The following is an 18,201-nucleotide window of genomic DNA, read 5'->3' on the forward strand; positions in this document are numbered from 1 at the left end:
AGAAACCTGCTGGAATGTCATGCAGATTACGACACTCACAGGTAAATGCAAAGCCTTTGGGTTTGTAGGTGAAAACCTATGACAGACATCGGGACGGCCTTTGAGATACTTCGCTAAATCTACAAGCATTTTTGATGGTTTCTTGGGTAATAACTCGTCACAAAAGGAGCATAAATCATCTGTGAGAGGTTAATGTCAGCACAGTGCCGTATAAAGAAAGTGGGCATTGCAAACTCCAAAGTGAAAACTAACTTGGATTAGTTGCATCAGCATGTAGCTCGTTTTCTAACTCCGCAAGATCATGTTCAAGATCTATTCTATCCAATCTTCCATGACTTCGAGGTCGGAAAGCTGGGTGGATTGTAGAATTATCATCTTGTGGCTCGATTGAAATCCCGTGGGCCATGAGTTCGTCCTGCATTTCTTTCATCAGGTTAACCGCAGGTTCTTTTGAGGCACCAGCTGGTGGGACATCCAATGCCGAAGATCGCTCAAGCAAAACATCGACTTCTGGGAGATCAGACTCTAACGATTCAACAAGGCTAGGCACTGGTTGATTAACGAGCTGAGCATGATTGATTTCTTTTGGAATGGAGATTGCGGCCGTGAGTGGTTCAGAATCAACGGATTGTTTCTTGTTTGCAGGCGGTGTTGATCCAGATTTGACTGCTTCCTTCTTATTCTTCTTCTTTGATCGCTTTCGGGGTTTACTTGGCAAAACGGTCTCTTCAAACTTAAACTTGTAGCGAACGAAGTCGAGCAATGATTTTGGCATTCCGGCGAGTGAACATATGTATCTTGTGGATGATGCTCAGATATAGGCAAACTCGAGCCCAAGCGGACTTGGGAGCCGAGGCAAGATCCTGTACAGTTTCAGTTTGTACCGTTTTTGGGCTTAAACTGTTTGAGACACTGTGACAGAGCACCGATAAAAACCGAGTTGGGATTCTGAGGTGTTCACAAAGACCCCCCTCCGGATACTCAAGTGGTGGAAAAAAATGTAATTCACGACATGATAATTGGTTGGGCATATGGAGGTGTGTTGTGCAAAGAAAAAATTATGGCGAGAATTCAAAAGAGACAAAAGATTTGGGCAACAAATAAGATGAACTAGTTTGAATCGTTGCTTGATTCCTCACTTGAATCACTGCTTGAACTGTCCGAGCTGTCATCGGAATCGTCTTCGGAGCCAACATTGCCAGGAGTTTGATCGTTGGAGGGTTTGGTATTGCTGCTGCCTTCGCCTTGGCTGAACTGTGCTTTCATGAACTTCGCAATTTCTTTCTTGGAGTGGCCCAAGTCGCTTAGCTCCTTCATGATGGCAATATGCTCGCGGACCTCATCCAGCTCCGTTTGTTGTGCCTTCATCTGAGCCTCCATTTCAAGAACTCGGACCCTCCTCTTTTCAATCTCCATCATCCCCTTGTTACGTGAAGCTTCCAACTTAATGCGTTTCTTCTCTGATGCTCTTTTATCTTCATCGCGTTTCTTGCGCGCTTCATAACAGTCACGCCGATAATTGTTAGATTCGGCTAGAACCTTCTCCAAGCCAAGGGGGTCGCGGTCTAGAGCCAAGCCACATAATTATTAGGCAGTCCGAGAAACATGATAGAAGCCAAGGCAAGTGAAATTTTCACTAACTTTTGGCACTGGCCTTCCTTTTTGTGCCGCCGCGGCGGGCAGAAGCAGTAAGACCAGGGGAAGTTGTCCGGCCCGTGTTGGGTTCTTCTTGCTCGTCATCGTCATCGTCTGTCAGATTTTCATTCGGCTCAGAGCTGGCGCCGACATTTGCATTGGGCACTTGTTGTAAGGCTGAGGTATCACCGTTATCAGGTGAGCCGTCGCGCAGAAGGTTCGGTACCGGTAAGTCATGCGATGTGACCGTGTGCAGAGGAGTTGCGACAGTCCGTGTACCCATGATGATACTAAGTTCGTCCCAATATTTACAGATCTTTGTCAAAGCAACTGAAAGGTGTTAAACAGTAAGTTGCAGCGGAGGAGAGATTTTCAGAAAAAAATGTACATACTTTTGAGGGTAGTTGTTCCATTGGCTATGTCATCCTCCTGGAGGCCAGAGCCCGTATTGCGGAGGAAGTCGTTAGCTTTCGAGTAGGAGTTTTGAAGCTCTTGCATTTTGGTTTGCACTCCTTTGTTGTCTCGGTGGGTGATACCAGCTTCGACCATCAATGCTAAGATTTCATTTGCTAGGGCGGACTTGGTTGACCCGGTCTTGGTATCGCCGCGCCATCGTTCGTAGTTGCCTTCAACAGCGAGCCAGTCGAGGAGGATGCGAATGCTAGAATCTCGGCCATCCTCACCATCTTTGTCCCACGCTACAGGGGGCTTCTTCTTCTTGGGTTGGCTCGCGGTGCTGATCGGTGTTGCGGACGTTGCGGAGGTAGGATTGTTCTTCTTCTTAGGTGGCATGGTGTTGTATGAATTTTTTTGCTAGCAAAGATGTGGTGATGGGTGCCGAAAAAAGACAGGATAGGGGGAAGAGCCGGGGGACCGGTGTTCAAGAAAAAAGTTCGAATTTATGTCTTTGTGCGCTTATATTTTTCCTGATCTCCTGTCGTCCTGGAGGACCTGGAAGGGCATAGGAAGAAGGAGCGCAGGTCCGCAGGAAGTGTTCCAGGTCGATTTTTTTTTCCTGCAAAATCCGACCTGGAACGCTTCCTGGATCAATTTTGAATCCCCCTAATATCCCAAAACCTAAAGAAGTTGGCATTGTTGTCAACGGAGGAGGCGAAATAAATAAAGCACGTCACATTCAACTAAGGCGAAAGGACGGGCGGCTCAAACACATTTCCGATCTTCACTCATCGTACTTCCCCCTAAGGTATCCCCTTTTCTTCCCTTACGGATCACAGCAATGGGACAACGTATACAAATGTTTGACGGTTCGATGTGAGTATTTTCCGGCTTCCATCTCAGTCGGGATTTTTTATTAACAAATCATGCTTAGCTACCAACCGCGCAGTTAAATCTCTTGAGTGGTTCGCGTTCTTGCTCTTCAAGAGGAAAGACCGATATTGCATAATCTTGCATTGAAGGACCTTATTTCAAGAATTCGTTGTTGACATTTATGTATGTGTTGACGGCTCTCGCCTTAACTTCATCCGCAATCACCAACTAGCCCTTAAGGCGAGTCAATACAACTCTCTTATGGCATCAATTGAAAACTCAGTTACTCCGACCGGCAGAAAAGTCATTCTTCCCTCGACCTTCATTGGCAGTCCCAGGGCAATGGGACAACTTTACCAAGATTCAATGGCCATTGTTAGGAAACACGGCCCTCCATCACTTTTTATTACAATGACTGCAAATCCGAAGTGGAAGGATATTACTGATGAAATCGGTCTTTTGGCGTCGTCCGCTGACCATCCTGTATTCGTCGACCGGGTGTTCAAGTTGAAGGTTGACGCTCTTTTGGAAGAAATTGTCGACTTCGGCTGTTTGGGGAAAGTCATATCTCATGTTTTGGTGATTGAGTTTCAAAAACGGGGTCTTCCTCATTTACACTTAATGGTAACACTCAAAGAAGATGATAGGCCCAACACTCCGGACAAAATTGACTTCCTTGTATGCGCAGAAGTGCCTGATCCTCAAAAGGAGCCAGAACTTTACGATATTGTATCCCGGCTTATGATCCACGGGCCTTGTACTGGCAGGGCGTGCTGGTCAAAGGACGGCTGCAGCGCAGGTTTTCCAAAACCATTTGCTCCAAGGACTATCACGGTCAGCGGGGCTTATCCTATCTACCGCCGGCGGATATCAAGTCACGTGGTCGTCAAGAATAAAACAACTTTTGACAGCTCCCACGTGGTTCCTTACAATAAATACCTCTCTCTTAAGTTCAACTGTCATATTAATGTCGAAATTCCCGTTGACAGCACTGCCGTGAAGTACTTCTATAAGTACATCACAAAAGGTCATGACCGGTCTTCAATTGAGATTAAAGATGGTGATGAAACAAAGGCTTTCCTCGACACACGATTTATTAGTGCTCCTGAAGTTTTGTTACTTAGTTACTTTTATCCTTTCCATATTCAAGTGCCCCCGCTGATTTTGTATCTCTTTTTAGCCGCTTGGAGGCTCTTGAAATTTCCTTTATCTAGACAATGGCCGCCGGTCACGAGATTGTCTATTCATGATAAAGATGAACAGATGATCTATTTTAAGGATAGTGGTGAAGTTACTGAAAAATTAAAATTTCAGGCACCAGACAAGACAAACCTTCTAGCCTTTTTCGAACTTAACGCTCAGGACGCCATAGGCGCGCAAGGTCGATCAGCGCGTTCGTTGTATTATGAAGAAATCCCAGAGTACTTCACTTGGTGCCGAAAGGACAAAGTTTGGACACCAAGGAAGAATAAAACTATTTCCGTCGGGAGAATTTTCAGTGTCTCTTATCTTGCGGGTGAAAAATTCTACCTTCGGACGCTACTCTCTCACCGGAAAGGACCTATTTCGCATGATGACTTGAGGACAGTTGATGGTCAACTGTGTCCTTCGTACCAAGACGCCTGCAACCTCCTCGGGTTGTTAGTCAACGATTACCTTTACGACAAAGCCATTGAGGAGGCTTCGTCCTTCCGGAGCGGTCATCAACTCCGACATTTTTTCTGTTTGATTCTTGTCAACTCGCCGCCTTCGAACCCAACAGCTTTATTCGATAAGCACTGGGATTCAATGACTGACGACTTGTTACGTTTAAACCGACGCGACCGTAACGGGATTCCGCTCAGCCGCGCTCGCCGACGCGTCTTCGGTCTTTTCAAACTCGAGTGTATGCTTGAGAAAATGAACACTACCTTACAACGTTCAGGAATTCTTATTCCCCCGTCGGATAGGAGGAAAATGCGTCAGTTTGAAGAGATTCCCGGTGAAGTCGAATCCATGGTCACTGTTGTTGTAAGATTGGAGCATTCAGTTTCTCAATTTAATGATGAACAAGCGGGGTTTTTCAAGCAAGTCGAGAGATCGTTACTGAACAGGCTACCCCGGATGTTCTACCTCGACGGGCCGGGAGGGACAGGAAAAACCTTTCTACTCAACTCTATCATTGATTTGTCGACTTCGATATCTAGAGTTACCGTAGCCGCCGCGTTGTCAGGTGTTGCAGCGTTGTTGCTCAAAGGCGGTCAGACCTTGCATTCAGCATTTAAAATTCCAATTGACCTCAAGCCTGAGATCGAGTGCAACTTCGAACCTGACCACAAGGTCGGCAAAAATCTCGCTAATGTAGATTTGATCGTTTGGGACGAAATCGTCACCATCCATAAGGACGCCATTGAAGCTGTCGACCGGTCATTGCGGAGGTGTTGTGGATCCGATCTTCCCTTTGGGGGGAAGGTCGTAATTTTCTCCGGAGATTTCAGGCAGATCTTGCCTGTGGTCAAATTCGACGAATTTCCGCCATCGTGGGATGCAACCATCAAATCTTCACCCTTGTGGAAACTTATTCGCAAATTCAAATTAACCCGCAACATGAGAATTCATCTTGGCGAAATTGGTTCAGAGGAAGCTAGCAAAAATTCTGCATTTGCCTCTTCACTTTTGAGACTCGGAGAAGGTTCGGGACAATCAGAAGAATTCCATGTTGTCAACATACCCGAGGTGAATATAACAGTGGCTCGCAATGAACGCGAAGGGAATAAGCAACTTATAGATTTTGTCTATGGTGACATATCTTCCAGGTCGTATTTTAATGCAAAAGACAATGTCTCTTATCTTGCTGAGCGTTGTATTTTGGCTCCGCTTAACATTGATGTACGCAAACTCAACGAAGAAGTCGCATCTCGCCTGCCGGGTCATTTTGTGGAAGCTACTTCAATTGACTCTCCAGATCCCGATGGACTCGATAGTCTACCAGAAGAAGTACTTAACAAGATAAGTGTCCCAAACTTCCCAGAGCACCTTCTAAATCTCAAGGTTGGCATGCCCGTGGTTGTCATGCGCAACCTTGATATTTCGGCTGGCATATGCAATGGTACACGACTGATCTTAACTCGAATAGGAACCGGGTCAATCGAAGGGATCTTGATGTCGGGTCCTTTCAAGGGCGATTTAGTTATGCTTCCCAAGATAAAACTTCATCATAAGGGCAGCCAAAAATCTGGCCTCAGTTTATTTCGACACCAATTCCCAATCAGACCGGCGTATGCAATGTCAATCAACAAGTCTCAAGGTCAAACTCTGCAGCGGGTAGGAGTAATGCTCAAAAACTTGTGTTTTGCCCATGGGCAGCTTTATGTTGCGCTTTCCCGGGTCACGCAGAAGGATAATTTGTTAGTCTGCAAGTTCAACAGCAAGGAAGGCTTGGTGAACGTCATTCACAAGTCAATTTTTCGTGAGTTTTGTTTGCTGCTTATACTTGTTGTCACCATTCTCCTTTTTATTGAACCACTCGAATTCACCTTTTTCCACTTGCATTTCTTCAGGACAAAATTTAGTGTGACAATTTTCAACTCAAGACTTTTCACCTGTGTTTTGTAATTATTATAGAGACCTTATTCATTTCTTTGAAAGTCTTGTACTCATTATAATGAAATCTGTTGTTTCCGAAGAAGACCTTCATGGTTAAGTCCCACAGAAACCCAGTCCCTCTCAGTTTTGAACCACAGTATCATGTATTACCCTACTCATGATCCGCTAGCAACGTGAAAACATTGAAAAGACAGTTTGGGTTGGACCCTGATCCCTGTATGATTCATAGGGTCTGATTTTTACTTATTTGGAGCTTGTCCAAAATCCACCAATTCGACAGATGTTTTTACTTATGTGGAGCTTGTCCAAAATCCACCAATTTGACAGATGATTGATAATATCATTTCCACTAAAAACTCCACTTCCCCAATTCCATCAGCGTCAAAGATAATGGAATGGAATACATTAGATCTTGTCTCTCAAAAAGCAGAACTGATTGGTTGTATTGATTCATTGACTTTTTCCGGGAGATTCGAAGTCATCTCAACAGTAAGCTTAGAGTCTATGTCAGCCTACGTGATGCCAAGGATATTATCCTTCTAGCTACACGTGGTGCAAAGCTAAAGATTAGAGTTATAAAACTCTAAGACAAGGTTATAAGGGATAATTCCAACGTAATTGTTGGGAATTATGGCGTAAGAAATAAGGCAATTTGGGCCAATTTGGGCCAATTTGACATAATAAAATGAATATAATTAATTTTAAGAGGGGCCTGATAAATCAGGGGTGTTTAATCCCTCTAGAATGAAGAACTGGGGCCTGTAAACAGGTGTGGTTTAAATCCCAGAAAGAAATGGCAGAGAATCTCAAGAGAAGGGGCTTAAACTTACTAGTATAAGACCCTAGAGGCACTTGAGGTTCTTCAGGCGTGAAGTTGGGCAGTTGGAGGCGCTCAGAGGAGGTAATCTTGAGGGCAGGGTGGTTACTGGGCAGCTTCAGGGCGGAAATTGGGGCTAAAAATCACGAAAGTAGGTATTTTACCTGGCAAATCACAGGCTAATGAGGCTGTTGAAGGCGGGTAAAATTCTAATAGGTAATGTAAAGCTGGGGAATCTCCTTTTGGGCGGAGAAAGGGCCCTTTATATAGCCTAGGCAGGCCTCCAGGGGCGCCCAGGGGACAGGGGGACACTTGTGGGCGCATTCTGAGGCAATTTGGTTGCGCTAGAAGGCGCTGTGGGTCGTGGAACCTTGGGGCTTGGATACAAGGGTTTCCAAGGACCTTTTACAGAGGTTCTGCGTCATTTTACACGTGCCTTACACGTCATGGGGGCTGGTTTGGGGGTTCTGTGACGCTCATTTCCGTGAAAATGTGCCACAGAAGGTACTAGAACTGGCTTCTGTGTACTAGTACACGTGTAAGCAGTGCTTTATACATGTTCTGGAGGCGCTTATTGATTGCTCCAGTTCATTTGACCTCTTCTACATATTTACTACAGTTGTAATTTACGTGTAGTGAGGCTTGGGAGAAGCTGGGGCGCTTTCTAGTGTCTCCTGTGCACGCTGCAAGAGCTCTTTTCAGTCTAGAATGTTTTTATATTGAATGACGTGGTAATTACATCTTGTTTGGTGATTAATTACATGTGTACAAGCCCTATAACACATGTAATATTGTTATTGGGGCGTATTCTGGCCCATTCTTACTTATTGGTAACCTGAGCGCTTTGGTTGCGGGCTAGTTTATGCATTATGCATATATTTACACTAGGAGCGCGGGCTTGAGCTCTAGGCAACAAAGCACGCGGGCTTGGGTGCGCCACGCAACAAATAAAGCTATCTTTTGAACTGTACACAACACCTCAGTTACGTCACTGAAAATGGTTGTAAATATATGTACTTATATATATATGTGCATACAAGTGCATCCACGCGGGGCGTGATGCACTTGCGTAAACTTTGAAGTTAGTTTACACAAGGAAGGGATAATAATTAAGGGTACATGTAAGTGAGGTACCCTAGGTTATTTTACCCGTAGAATCAGAATCTTTCATAATATTTTACTTATTAATTACACAAAGCTAAGTAATTAATTATTTATAAGTGTTTTTAATGTTTTTTGCGTAGTTTTACATATGTAAGAGTAATAATGTCTCTTTCATATGTAAAACTACTTTTCATATTTTATTTGTATATTTTTATGTCACGGTGGCTCTGCCATAGTAGCCAGCTGACAGTCTATACTTACCAATGGAAATATTACTCACTAACCTTCAATCTAGCAACGGATGGACTATCTAAATCCCTCTTTTAAAGATATGAATATGGGAGAGAATGTCGCTTGGACTTCCGGGGTTTTCCATTCAACGGAGGGTCTCCAGATAATGTTGACAACAGCAAAACCTCCAAGAGAAAAACTGATTTTTGGAAAAAAATACAAGTGTGAGGGCGACGTTCTTGGCCTCAACAGAGATTGTATCCCCATCCTTGAGACTCTGCCTTCGAGCATCAAGGAGACAACATTTTGAGGTAAATATGTGTCAAGGCGGGGAGTGCGCATAAACGGTATTGGCAGTATTTTTAAGTATCAAATTATCCAACCTTTTCCTGAGCGTGGGGAAAAGGCTGTCAAACTCATTGTTATTCACAAAGGAGAAGTAAATTACATCGAGAAATTGGTCATAATTCTTTCGAAGAAAAAACTAATCGGCTTTTCCTTAAACTTCCTCTTCTTGATGAACTTTAGCGTTTTGATAGGTGCCATTGCTTCGTCAACTATATCATTACCCCGGAATTTTTTGATTCAAATCTTCGCAACCATTTCTCATATGGCAATTGGGTTGATTTATCTGGCAGATTACAAGGCATTGATAAAGAAAACGGACACATAATCGTTGAGGTGAGGCATTTTCAAATTCAAATCTTTCTGGGTTATCTGACTTTGGTTTCCAGGTTGACTTAGGGCGCATCAAGAGACAACCACAAATCAGTCATCAGACAACCCAAGCTCGTCGTTCACATTAGGTAATTATGACGGCCCTTCTTGTTGTCAGAGTAAGTGAGTAAGGCCCTCTCACAATACACGGTATCACCACTGCTTACTATCGGGCTTGACTGTATATAGATGCAACCGCTCTTCTTGGGGTAGAAATAAACACTTCTTAACCCTATAACCAACGTTCCCGTATCTGTTCATATCAAATTCAATTAAACCCTTGACAATATAGCTAGGGGTCGTCAGATATTCACGATTAAGGGTCCATTCACCTCCACGGACAGCCTCATCACAAATGTTTGTGATCCTTTTAAATAATGTGCTCTTGCGTTTCAACAAAACACTCATTCCTTGTTTTCCAAACTTGCCCAGATACAACACTTTTCTTCAATTTTCAATAGTAAACTTTAATCCAAGTTTCTTAAATCCACACAAATGTGGAAACCTAGATCTAAGTTTCGGTGTATTTCTAATTTACAAAGGGCACAATTTGGACAATACACACAGCAGTTGAAAATATCCCCAAAGACCAAAGGCCCTATGGATGACCCTCCAGCTGTGCCAGAGCAACAAGCAAAAAAGGGCCGGTGGTGAAAAACTCTGTGAAGAGCTGTCAAGGAGGGGCCTAATCAAGCAACTAGGGGGCTTCCAGGGAGGGGGCGGACAAAACCGGAACCCCTGGGACAACAATTGTGCGTTACTCCACTCTCTTTAAATACTCGTCAACAACCTACATACAAATCACGCCCCACTTGATCTCCTGCAGTCTCATCCCCACCGCCATGCTTTTTGTACGGCAACCGTGTCTGCCACTCTTCTCCTGCCTTGGTCCACAAACCCTGTCAACTGACATCCCTGCTGCCGTTGCACCAGCCTGGTCCTTCACAATCACTGCACACCACAACAATACTTTCCTTTGACCCGACTAAACCACCAACGGTCCAAGGCCTGGACAGACGACGAGCTTGAAACTGGCTTGGTTTAGAGTCTTGTGTAAGGCAACCTTATCAGTGTGGCGCCGGAAAGAGGCGGCGGTGTAGAACAACCAACTCCAAGGGCCCGAGCCCTACTGCTCTCTCACAACGGTGAGTGTCCTTTTTATGCCCAACAGGGCACCAGCCCAATCCTCAGGACCAGAAATTGATTCCCGCTGCTTTTGCCAGTTATTGCGTCCATGATCTCATTAATCCCAATACTTCAGGTACCTATCAAGCCAGAGCCATGGCTGCTTCCATTACTCCGTCGACTGAGTAACATCTTGGTGGCCTGTTTACTTTGTAGCGAGTCCAAGCCGATCAAACTCACACTGCTGTTATCATCAGAGTTCCTCAGAGTCGCGGCACACAAGTTGCTCTTCTTGGGGACCACAAAGGGTAATGTGAAGTTTTAACCTTGGCGCACAGTTCAACTTGAATCAACCCCCAACTGCCACCCATACTGTGCACAACTTATCCAACAACAACAAGTCCGAGACTACTTGACTCACACATCCAATCATCCTGGGCTTCTCCAGAGCCGACTTGTTCACACGCACAGAAGATGTTTTTCAGTTGAGCTTTGAGAGTGTTTTCGCCGGTATCAGTAACAGCTACAAAAATTCTGACCCCATTGGTCAGTCACAAACCATCAAGCATATCAGCAGAGGGTTGAGAAGCCTACCTAACAATGTTTTTGGGCAGAATTTCCCAGAAGATCCAAATTTGCCTTGCTTGACAAACTCCTTCCAATACCAAAACCGAAGCGGGCCGCGTAAGTCAATCAGCTTTGGCTCGACCGAAGGGTCCAAAGGGAGCTGGAGTGCGCAATCACCTGGCAGTAACATGGATGGCGATATGGCTCGCCGTTGGATCAGCCCAGCATCCTATCAGAGCCTTTCTAGCAGAGGACACCATGAGACACAAATGGAAATGTCTCACGCTGCCCCTGCTTCGCCGAGGCAGATGCCCGCAGATCAGATGATCAAACCCCCCCAAAAAAATGCTGTCCACAGATACCAGTTCCCAGAACATGAAGGAGCCACCCCAGTCCGACCCCGTCAAGCCTTCTCACCCGCCCTCTGGCTCACCGCTTCCATCTTATTACTGGTACTCGGCGCTGTCCTCGCCACTTCTTTTGCCTGCCCTCTCCGATTCCCTCCCCTGTCATCGCCAGAATCTATTGAGCCTACCGCGCCATGGTGCAGAACTCGCAATGAGCTGGTGCAGCCTGTCCTTTATACAGTCAAGACCGTCATCTTCACAGAGAAAGAGGGCGGGGTTTTTCTTTGCAAATGATTTTTATGTCACACTGGCCAGACTCCCGCCCCCTTGCTGGTCCCCCGCGAGGCCCAACCCGCCGCCAATCTCCTAAAGCCCTTTGTCCTGACCATCCTTGGGCTCTGCATTGAATATGCTCCCGCGAAGCTCGCATCTTCGCTCTCAGCTCTTGGCCAAGCCTGTATATCCATCCTTGGCCCTGCGGAGGCTTCACGGGTGTGTTTGGGGGAGTCTTCCGGCGAAGGCTCCGCCGACAAAGACTCAGCCAACAAATCTCGGAAATCCGGCCCCAACGCCGAGTACCAAGTCGCCCCAGGCACAACCCCAATCACCGTACCGATCCATGCCAGCCTCCACCCGCCACCCTCCTTGCCCAGACCCTTCTTTTCTGCCGCGGCGCCTCTGTGTCCGGCACGGTGGGCAAACGGGCTATTGCTTGCACCCTCCGGGCCTCCGTTGAAGTACACATGCAAAAACAATCCTATTATCTTGGAATGACATTAGATTTGGTGAAATTATAAAGGCAAATTTTTAATTCCCCTAGTGCCTTTGAAAACACAAAGTGTTGATGAAAATTTCTATGCATTGTGTGATGATCCTTCATTTGATGTTTGGTTGACACCAAATTTGCTTCCTATCTATTCACTGGTTCTTTATTTCTTTATCTCCCAACAAGAGACTCACAACCAACTGGAGGAAAAGTGGGACAAGAAATCAAAGGCCAAATAATCATGTGAACACTGAAATTATGATATTGCCAATACTTTCCTAGAAGCATCTTTAAAATGCCTTAGGGTCTACTGGAGTTGAATGGAGCTTCTCCTAAGGTACTGTCAAGTCATCCATAACTTGTTCTGTGGCATGGATACATAACACAACAGTTGAACCAAAATAATTTTTGACTTGGAATCATAGTTCAACTTTCAACTGAATAATAACTGGGAATTGATGTGGTGAATATACTATGTAGTATGTAGAGATGTTTTTGTTGGGGGAATGGAGAATGAGTTGATTTCAAGGTTAATACATGAGCACCTTGAAGATTCAAATTTGACATGAAGGCAACAAACAATGCAACTTGTAAATTGGAATATCTTTCACAGTCATTTGAATAGAAATGGGGATTCAGAAGCAGTTTTGGCAAAGCCCCAGATGTGCTGTGAGTAGCTAGAGGTCTACTGAGTATATATGGTGGCAATTTTCAGAGTGTGTTTTGGACACCACAGGTGTGTAGGCAGAAACCTTAGATTTAATGACATGTTTGCTTTGAATTTCCAGTGTGCTTTGGACACCTTGTAGAGGATGTAATATGTGCTTGTGTGATCTTGGTCAAGTACCACTTTGGTATTGATATGTCTTGCGTGGTGGATTTAGTGGGCATTTGAGGAGTGATTTAAACCAGGGGTGGAGCGGCTGAACCATGGCGTTGCAGCGGCGAAGCCGCCTTGGCCTCTAGTTAATCATAAAATTCATAATGGATACCCAACAAATCCCTTCTTTTACAATAATCCGCGGCATTTTATCAGAAGAGGTCGGACCAGGCAATAAATTATTGTTCAGCGGGAAATTTAAGGCTATCGCGGGTGTGGGTTACTCATAGAAGATTTTAAATTTATGCACACTGATTTTTTGTTTGATTCAGGTGTCTCAAGAACGTTCCGCAGAAGACGGATTCCGAGCAGGTTGTGTCCGATCAGCAGTGAATGTTCAAGACCTCCCGTCACCAAAATTCTCAAAAATCAGTGTGATTCTAGCTCCAAAGGATGTTCAACTCCAATCACTCGGCAAGGGAGAAATGTACAACCTCCGCGGGGAAGTGACTGTCACCGATTTGCGAGGAAACTATGAGTTTACTTATCCACCAGACTCAGTTGAGCACCTCCGCTACACAAGAGCCGCCAATGCACCACCAATCATTTCTATTACTGGAGTGGGAACGATTCGACGTGTTCGACTTGTGACGAATTCAAATAATAAGAGAGTGGGAAGGACTGATTGCGACTTCATTGAACTTGTCGTCGGCCATAAATCAGATGTGGGCTCCCTCTTGACCATAAGTTATCCATCTACCTTACTAATTTTTCCTTTTTAGAAAATGCGCTCCGGAGAGTTTTATGTAAAATACTTCGTCGAACTTTCCCAGATTCACATCAACAATGATGTTCGCCTCGATCCAGGCATAAGGGTTCAACTTTCCGGAAAATTTTGTGGATTCAATGCGAGGCGCGGAATGATAATCATCAACATTAGTCCCTCACTCCCCCTTATTTTTATCAACAAGGGACTTATGAGAATAACTTTAGGTCACCTCTGGAGTTGTTGGAGGATGTCCCACATATTCCAATGGTCCGAGGCGTCAATTCTTATCAGTCCGGAAAGACTTTGAGGAGTGAAAAGATATTTTTCTAATCAAATTGTCATCAGTTTCCTGTTAAATCTTCTTGTTGATTAATTTCACCACCCAGGTGAAATTAATTCAACATTCACGATCAACATCCGCAATCATTTTTTCCTTTAATCGTTTCTGTTTTTTTTTGTGGAATCAACCTATGAGTTTGACACAAGTCTCCTTTAATGAAGATGTTCCGCTCTAGAAATCCAATTACATGCCCAATTGATGCCTCTTTGTTTCCTTCTCGAAGACCAAATTTACACTGAGATACTCTGTGATAGTCAAGCTCAGAAGCAGAGTCCAACATTGATTTCACCATTGTGATATGACCAGTAGGGAAAGATTTGTTTTCCTGAAGCACGTGTGGCTTTTTTGATAAGTAATGGGAATCAAAAAGCTATGCGGTAATAAGTTGAGTCTTGCATGTTTCTGTTGAACACAAAGACAAATTGATCAGGAGCGCTGCGGAAGCTGCCAGTTTACCCTGGAGGTAACCCAAACAAACTTCATACATGATTTGCGCCGGACATGGTCACTTGGCTAGGTAAATCTCGCCTTATCAAAGGGGAGGAAACAAGGAATGTGTTAATTGATTTTAGCCAAAGATTTCTATTTAGTACATGTTCTATTTTCTATTTCATAGATGCGGAAATTATGTAGTTCTAATCGAGGGCATCAGCTATTTTTATTCACTAAGTAAACTTGTTACTTAACTTCAAAAGTAGAATGACAGGGTCAGAGGCTCAGTCGAGCCATCAGGGTACAGGAAATAAAATCATTATGAACGCGTTTCCTGTAGTATTTGGGAAAGTCAGGGTCTGTTGTCAGGGTATTATGATGAAGGAGAATTTTTCATCACCAGACGTGGGCAGGGGAAAGGGTTCAAGATTATCTTTCCAGAAACGTCAACTTCTTTGTATCAGAAAGGAAACTGTGGCCAGTTTAATTTAATATAGATATGAAAGGTAATGATTATCATTACAAACAACTTCCCCAAGAATTAGGTAAAAATGGAAAGTTCTATCATTAAATTCAAACAGTTGGCCAATTATTCGTGGTTTGATTTTAGCAGAGTGTTTGCTATTTCCCATACGGTACGGCCATCTTCTCATCAAAGAAACATTACCTTTTGAGCACTTGAATGACTTTAATCTTTTTTTTTTTTGCTATCAAGTCCGTCAACCATCATGACCAGTCTGGTGAAACCCAAAAGTTAATGACACGAGCAAAATACCACGTTGTGGTATGCTTTATGGTTACCCATCTAGCCCAGTTCAAAAATTCCTTTTTTTCTCATATGTACACTCTCAAATCAACCAATACGGCAACACCACTGGATTCTACGGCCAAAACTACACAGCACACCATGGACAACACACCTTACACCTCTGGATCAGAAGACACAACCCCTTCAAGACACCATCAGCCAGTTTCACACACACAAACACCGTACTCAGGTCTTGTAATCCGTTACATGAACCACACTTACCCAGGACATGTAATCCGTTACATGGACCACCCTGACAGCTTGTCTAAACCTTTACATATACTTTACCTCATCAGCTGCACTCATTTCATTGTGCTATGCACATGTCATGCAGTGTCATGCAGTGTTATGCACACTTGATGCAGGATTATGCAGTCTTATGCAGGTGCATGCGGACTAGTGTAATAGGGGCTGCAGTCTGACAGTTGACAGATGACATCATGCAGGTGTCAAGATAGCAAAAACCCCTCATGCAGCTTGCAGATGACATCAGTTGACAGGCCAGGCCAGCTAAAATATCTCACCTCCTATTTCTTACTAGCTGAATTCCCTCATATGACATCATGACCTCATGTGACCTGTCAACCACCAGCCAAAATACCTCATTGTAATCTTCAAGGCAGCTAAAACCCCTCATTCTCTTGTTCCCCTGGAACTAAAATGTCTCACTCTTTTCTATTTAAGGAGGCTCTCCTCTCCCCAGCTGTAATTTCTCTTAGCAAACTACTTGCACTCAGCTTACCCCATAACAGTACAATACTTGCTCACTCTACAGTATTATCCCACTCTATATTGTGGTTTACACCCTTACATACAAATTACAACCTCATTACAACACTTACACATCAGCTACATCACCATAACCCTTGAGCCACCTGCTCAAAGTAGGCTATCTTTTGATACACCTCCAATAAACCTTCCAATCGTAGATTGGGGGGCTTGTTTTAGTGTCTAGTGACCCAGGAAAGGCAGATGTAACCTCATTAATCCCTTTCCGCACTCAGCAAAAGGTTCTCAGGAACACTTTTGAGCTTTACAACGTTACTGGCGGGTTAACTGGCCTTGACGACCATGCTTGTGCTTGTTTGATTTATCGCACAAGACTCTCCAACAAGTTGACGTACGGCAAATTTTACGATCTCAAAGGATTTCTTGTTGGGGCCAAAAGACACGAGATGCCTTTTTTTATGTGCGACGTCGACGAAAAATCTGAAGTGCCGGTCAACTATGGAAAAAAAGAAATTCAAATCAAGGCGCTTGGCCGTGTTGCGGAATGTCGCGGTGATGTTGATGATCATCAACGACAAGGCACGATCTCTGTTATTGTTTGCCATGATGGCCTCGATGAAACCGTCAGTATTATTCTTCAACGTCTTGATCACAAGCTGACATTGCCAATTCACAGGATGAAGAAGATGAAAGCATGACCGTTGAATACTTAGTTCCTTGGGTAAACTCCGCGTTAAAATTTTCTGAGGCTTTCACCATCGGCAGGCAAGTCTGCTTCCGCGGGACGTTAGGAGGGTGGAATCGAAGGCTTGACATGATGAGAGTCAAGGTGAGCACGCAAGAATCATTCGTGAAATATGAAAGTGGATTCTTTACTGATTTCTTTATCAGGTGACAAGCGGCAACCTTCATGACGACCAAGTCGGGGAATGAATGACAGAAGTTTGACCTTTCAACCCCATCACCTTTTTTGCAATTATCTTTTGGGTCGCCAATCACCCATCATATTGTGCAAAGATGCAAATTCACTCCCCCATTCCAGCGTCTCCAGTCGTTTCAACTGTTGTATTTTTGTCTACGACCGGTATGTGTATCTTCGAAGTTCAAAAGTGACCTTACTGTTAGGCAGCTTTGTTCATTTTTAACTTTTTCAACTAATCATCGCATTCAACTTCATGTGACCTCCACGGGCCTTTTTGAGAATTCCTAGAAAGAGATGTTGAGGGAATTTGATATTTGATTTTTTGGGCCATAATCTGCCACGTGAAGTGTGAAGGCGCGCTCATATACAATCAGTTCACCGGTCTTATTCGCACCTGAAAGCTAACGCTCAAAGTTACAACTTGAGTCTCAAGTCGTAATTTTGACTCTTCTTTCAAGTTTAGGAGTGAAATATTTTCAATCATTGTCCAACAAATTCGCACACTGATATTGAGGCTCCAGGGTGATCTTTAAGCAAAATTTGCTTCAAGCATACCTCAATTTGAAGAAGAACTTTAACCGGTGCGAAACCGTCACACTAATTCATTGCAGCGATTTTTGGGGTACAATAGTGTTAATTTAATTTACAATTTACCACAGTCTGCAACGAGCAGCGGCGCAGCCGCCTTGAAAGTCTAGTCTAAGTAAAGTCATTATATCAAGCGAAGTCACATAGCACTATTTAATGTTGTGTCTGGTCAAGTGTATTGAATGGACTGCAATTTAATTGAGTAAACCAGAGGGTGAATCAGACATGCACTGAGAGAATTGCTTAGATCAATGTGAGAAGGACGACCATTTCATTGGCCCTCCCTTTGTTCGCCGGTCTGTCCAGGCGCTTTCTGCTTGCTCCGCATAATCTTTTCAGTACCGCTTAAGTCGTCAATCCGGCTGTCACTAAGGCCTGGCAAGAACTCAGAAGCATCCTGGCATTGACCAAAGTGCCTGATAGCTATTGCAAGCCTTCAAATCTTAAAATGCTTACAATAGGACCGCTGAAGGTAACTTGATTGAGTAAGACAACACCCTTCACAAATTAACCTCGATTCGGCCGCAGGCCTTTTCCGGCTACGCTGTTGGGCAGCGCGGATCAATCAGCGGCAATTTGTCCCTCAACTGTGAGTGATTGGGAGTTCATTTTCAACGTCCTGCAGCAGAA

At 44.2% G+C, this 18,201-nt stretch overlaps 2 protein-coding genes across 2 annotated transcripts; both read left to right on the forward strand.

Moving 5' to 3' along the window:
* Nucleotides 1-11,325: 11,325 nt before the first annotated feature.
* Nucleotides 11,326-12,171, forward strand: PtA15_11A262 (uncharacterized protein; the record flags this gene model as incomplete). Its single annotated transcript, XM_053161152.1, has 2 exons — nt 11,326-11,646; nt 11,713-12,171. The coding sequence occupies 2 exons, from the start codon at nt 11,326-11,328 to the stop codon at nt 12,169-12,171; spliced, it is 780 nt and encodes a 259-aa protein (XP_053025127.1).
* A 4,336-nt stretch (nt 12,172-16,507) lies between these two features.
* Nucleotides 16,508-16,994, forward strand: PtA15_11A263 (uncharacterized protein; the record flags this gene model as incomplete). Its single annotated transcript, XM_053161153.1, has 3 exons — nt 16,508-16,684; nt 16,738-16,890; nt 16,953-16,994. 3 exons carry the CDS (start codon nt 16,508-16,510, stop codon nt 16,992-16,994), a joined length of 372 nt encoding a protein of 123 aa, XP_053025128.1.
* Between the last annotated feature and the right edge of the window lie 1,207 nt (nt 16,995-18,201).

The sequence above is a fragment of the Puccinia triticina genome, chromosome 11A (assembly GCF_026914185.1).
Source record: "Puccinia triticina chromosome 11A, complete sequence".
Classification (NCBI taxonomy): domain Eukaryota; kingdom Fungi; phylum Basidiomycota; class Pucciniomycetes; order Pucciniales; family Pucciniaceae; genus Puccinia; species Puccinia triticina.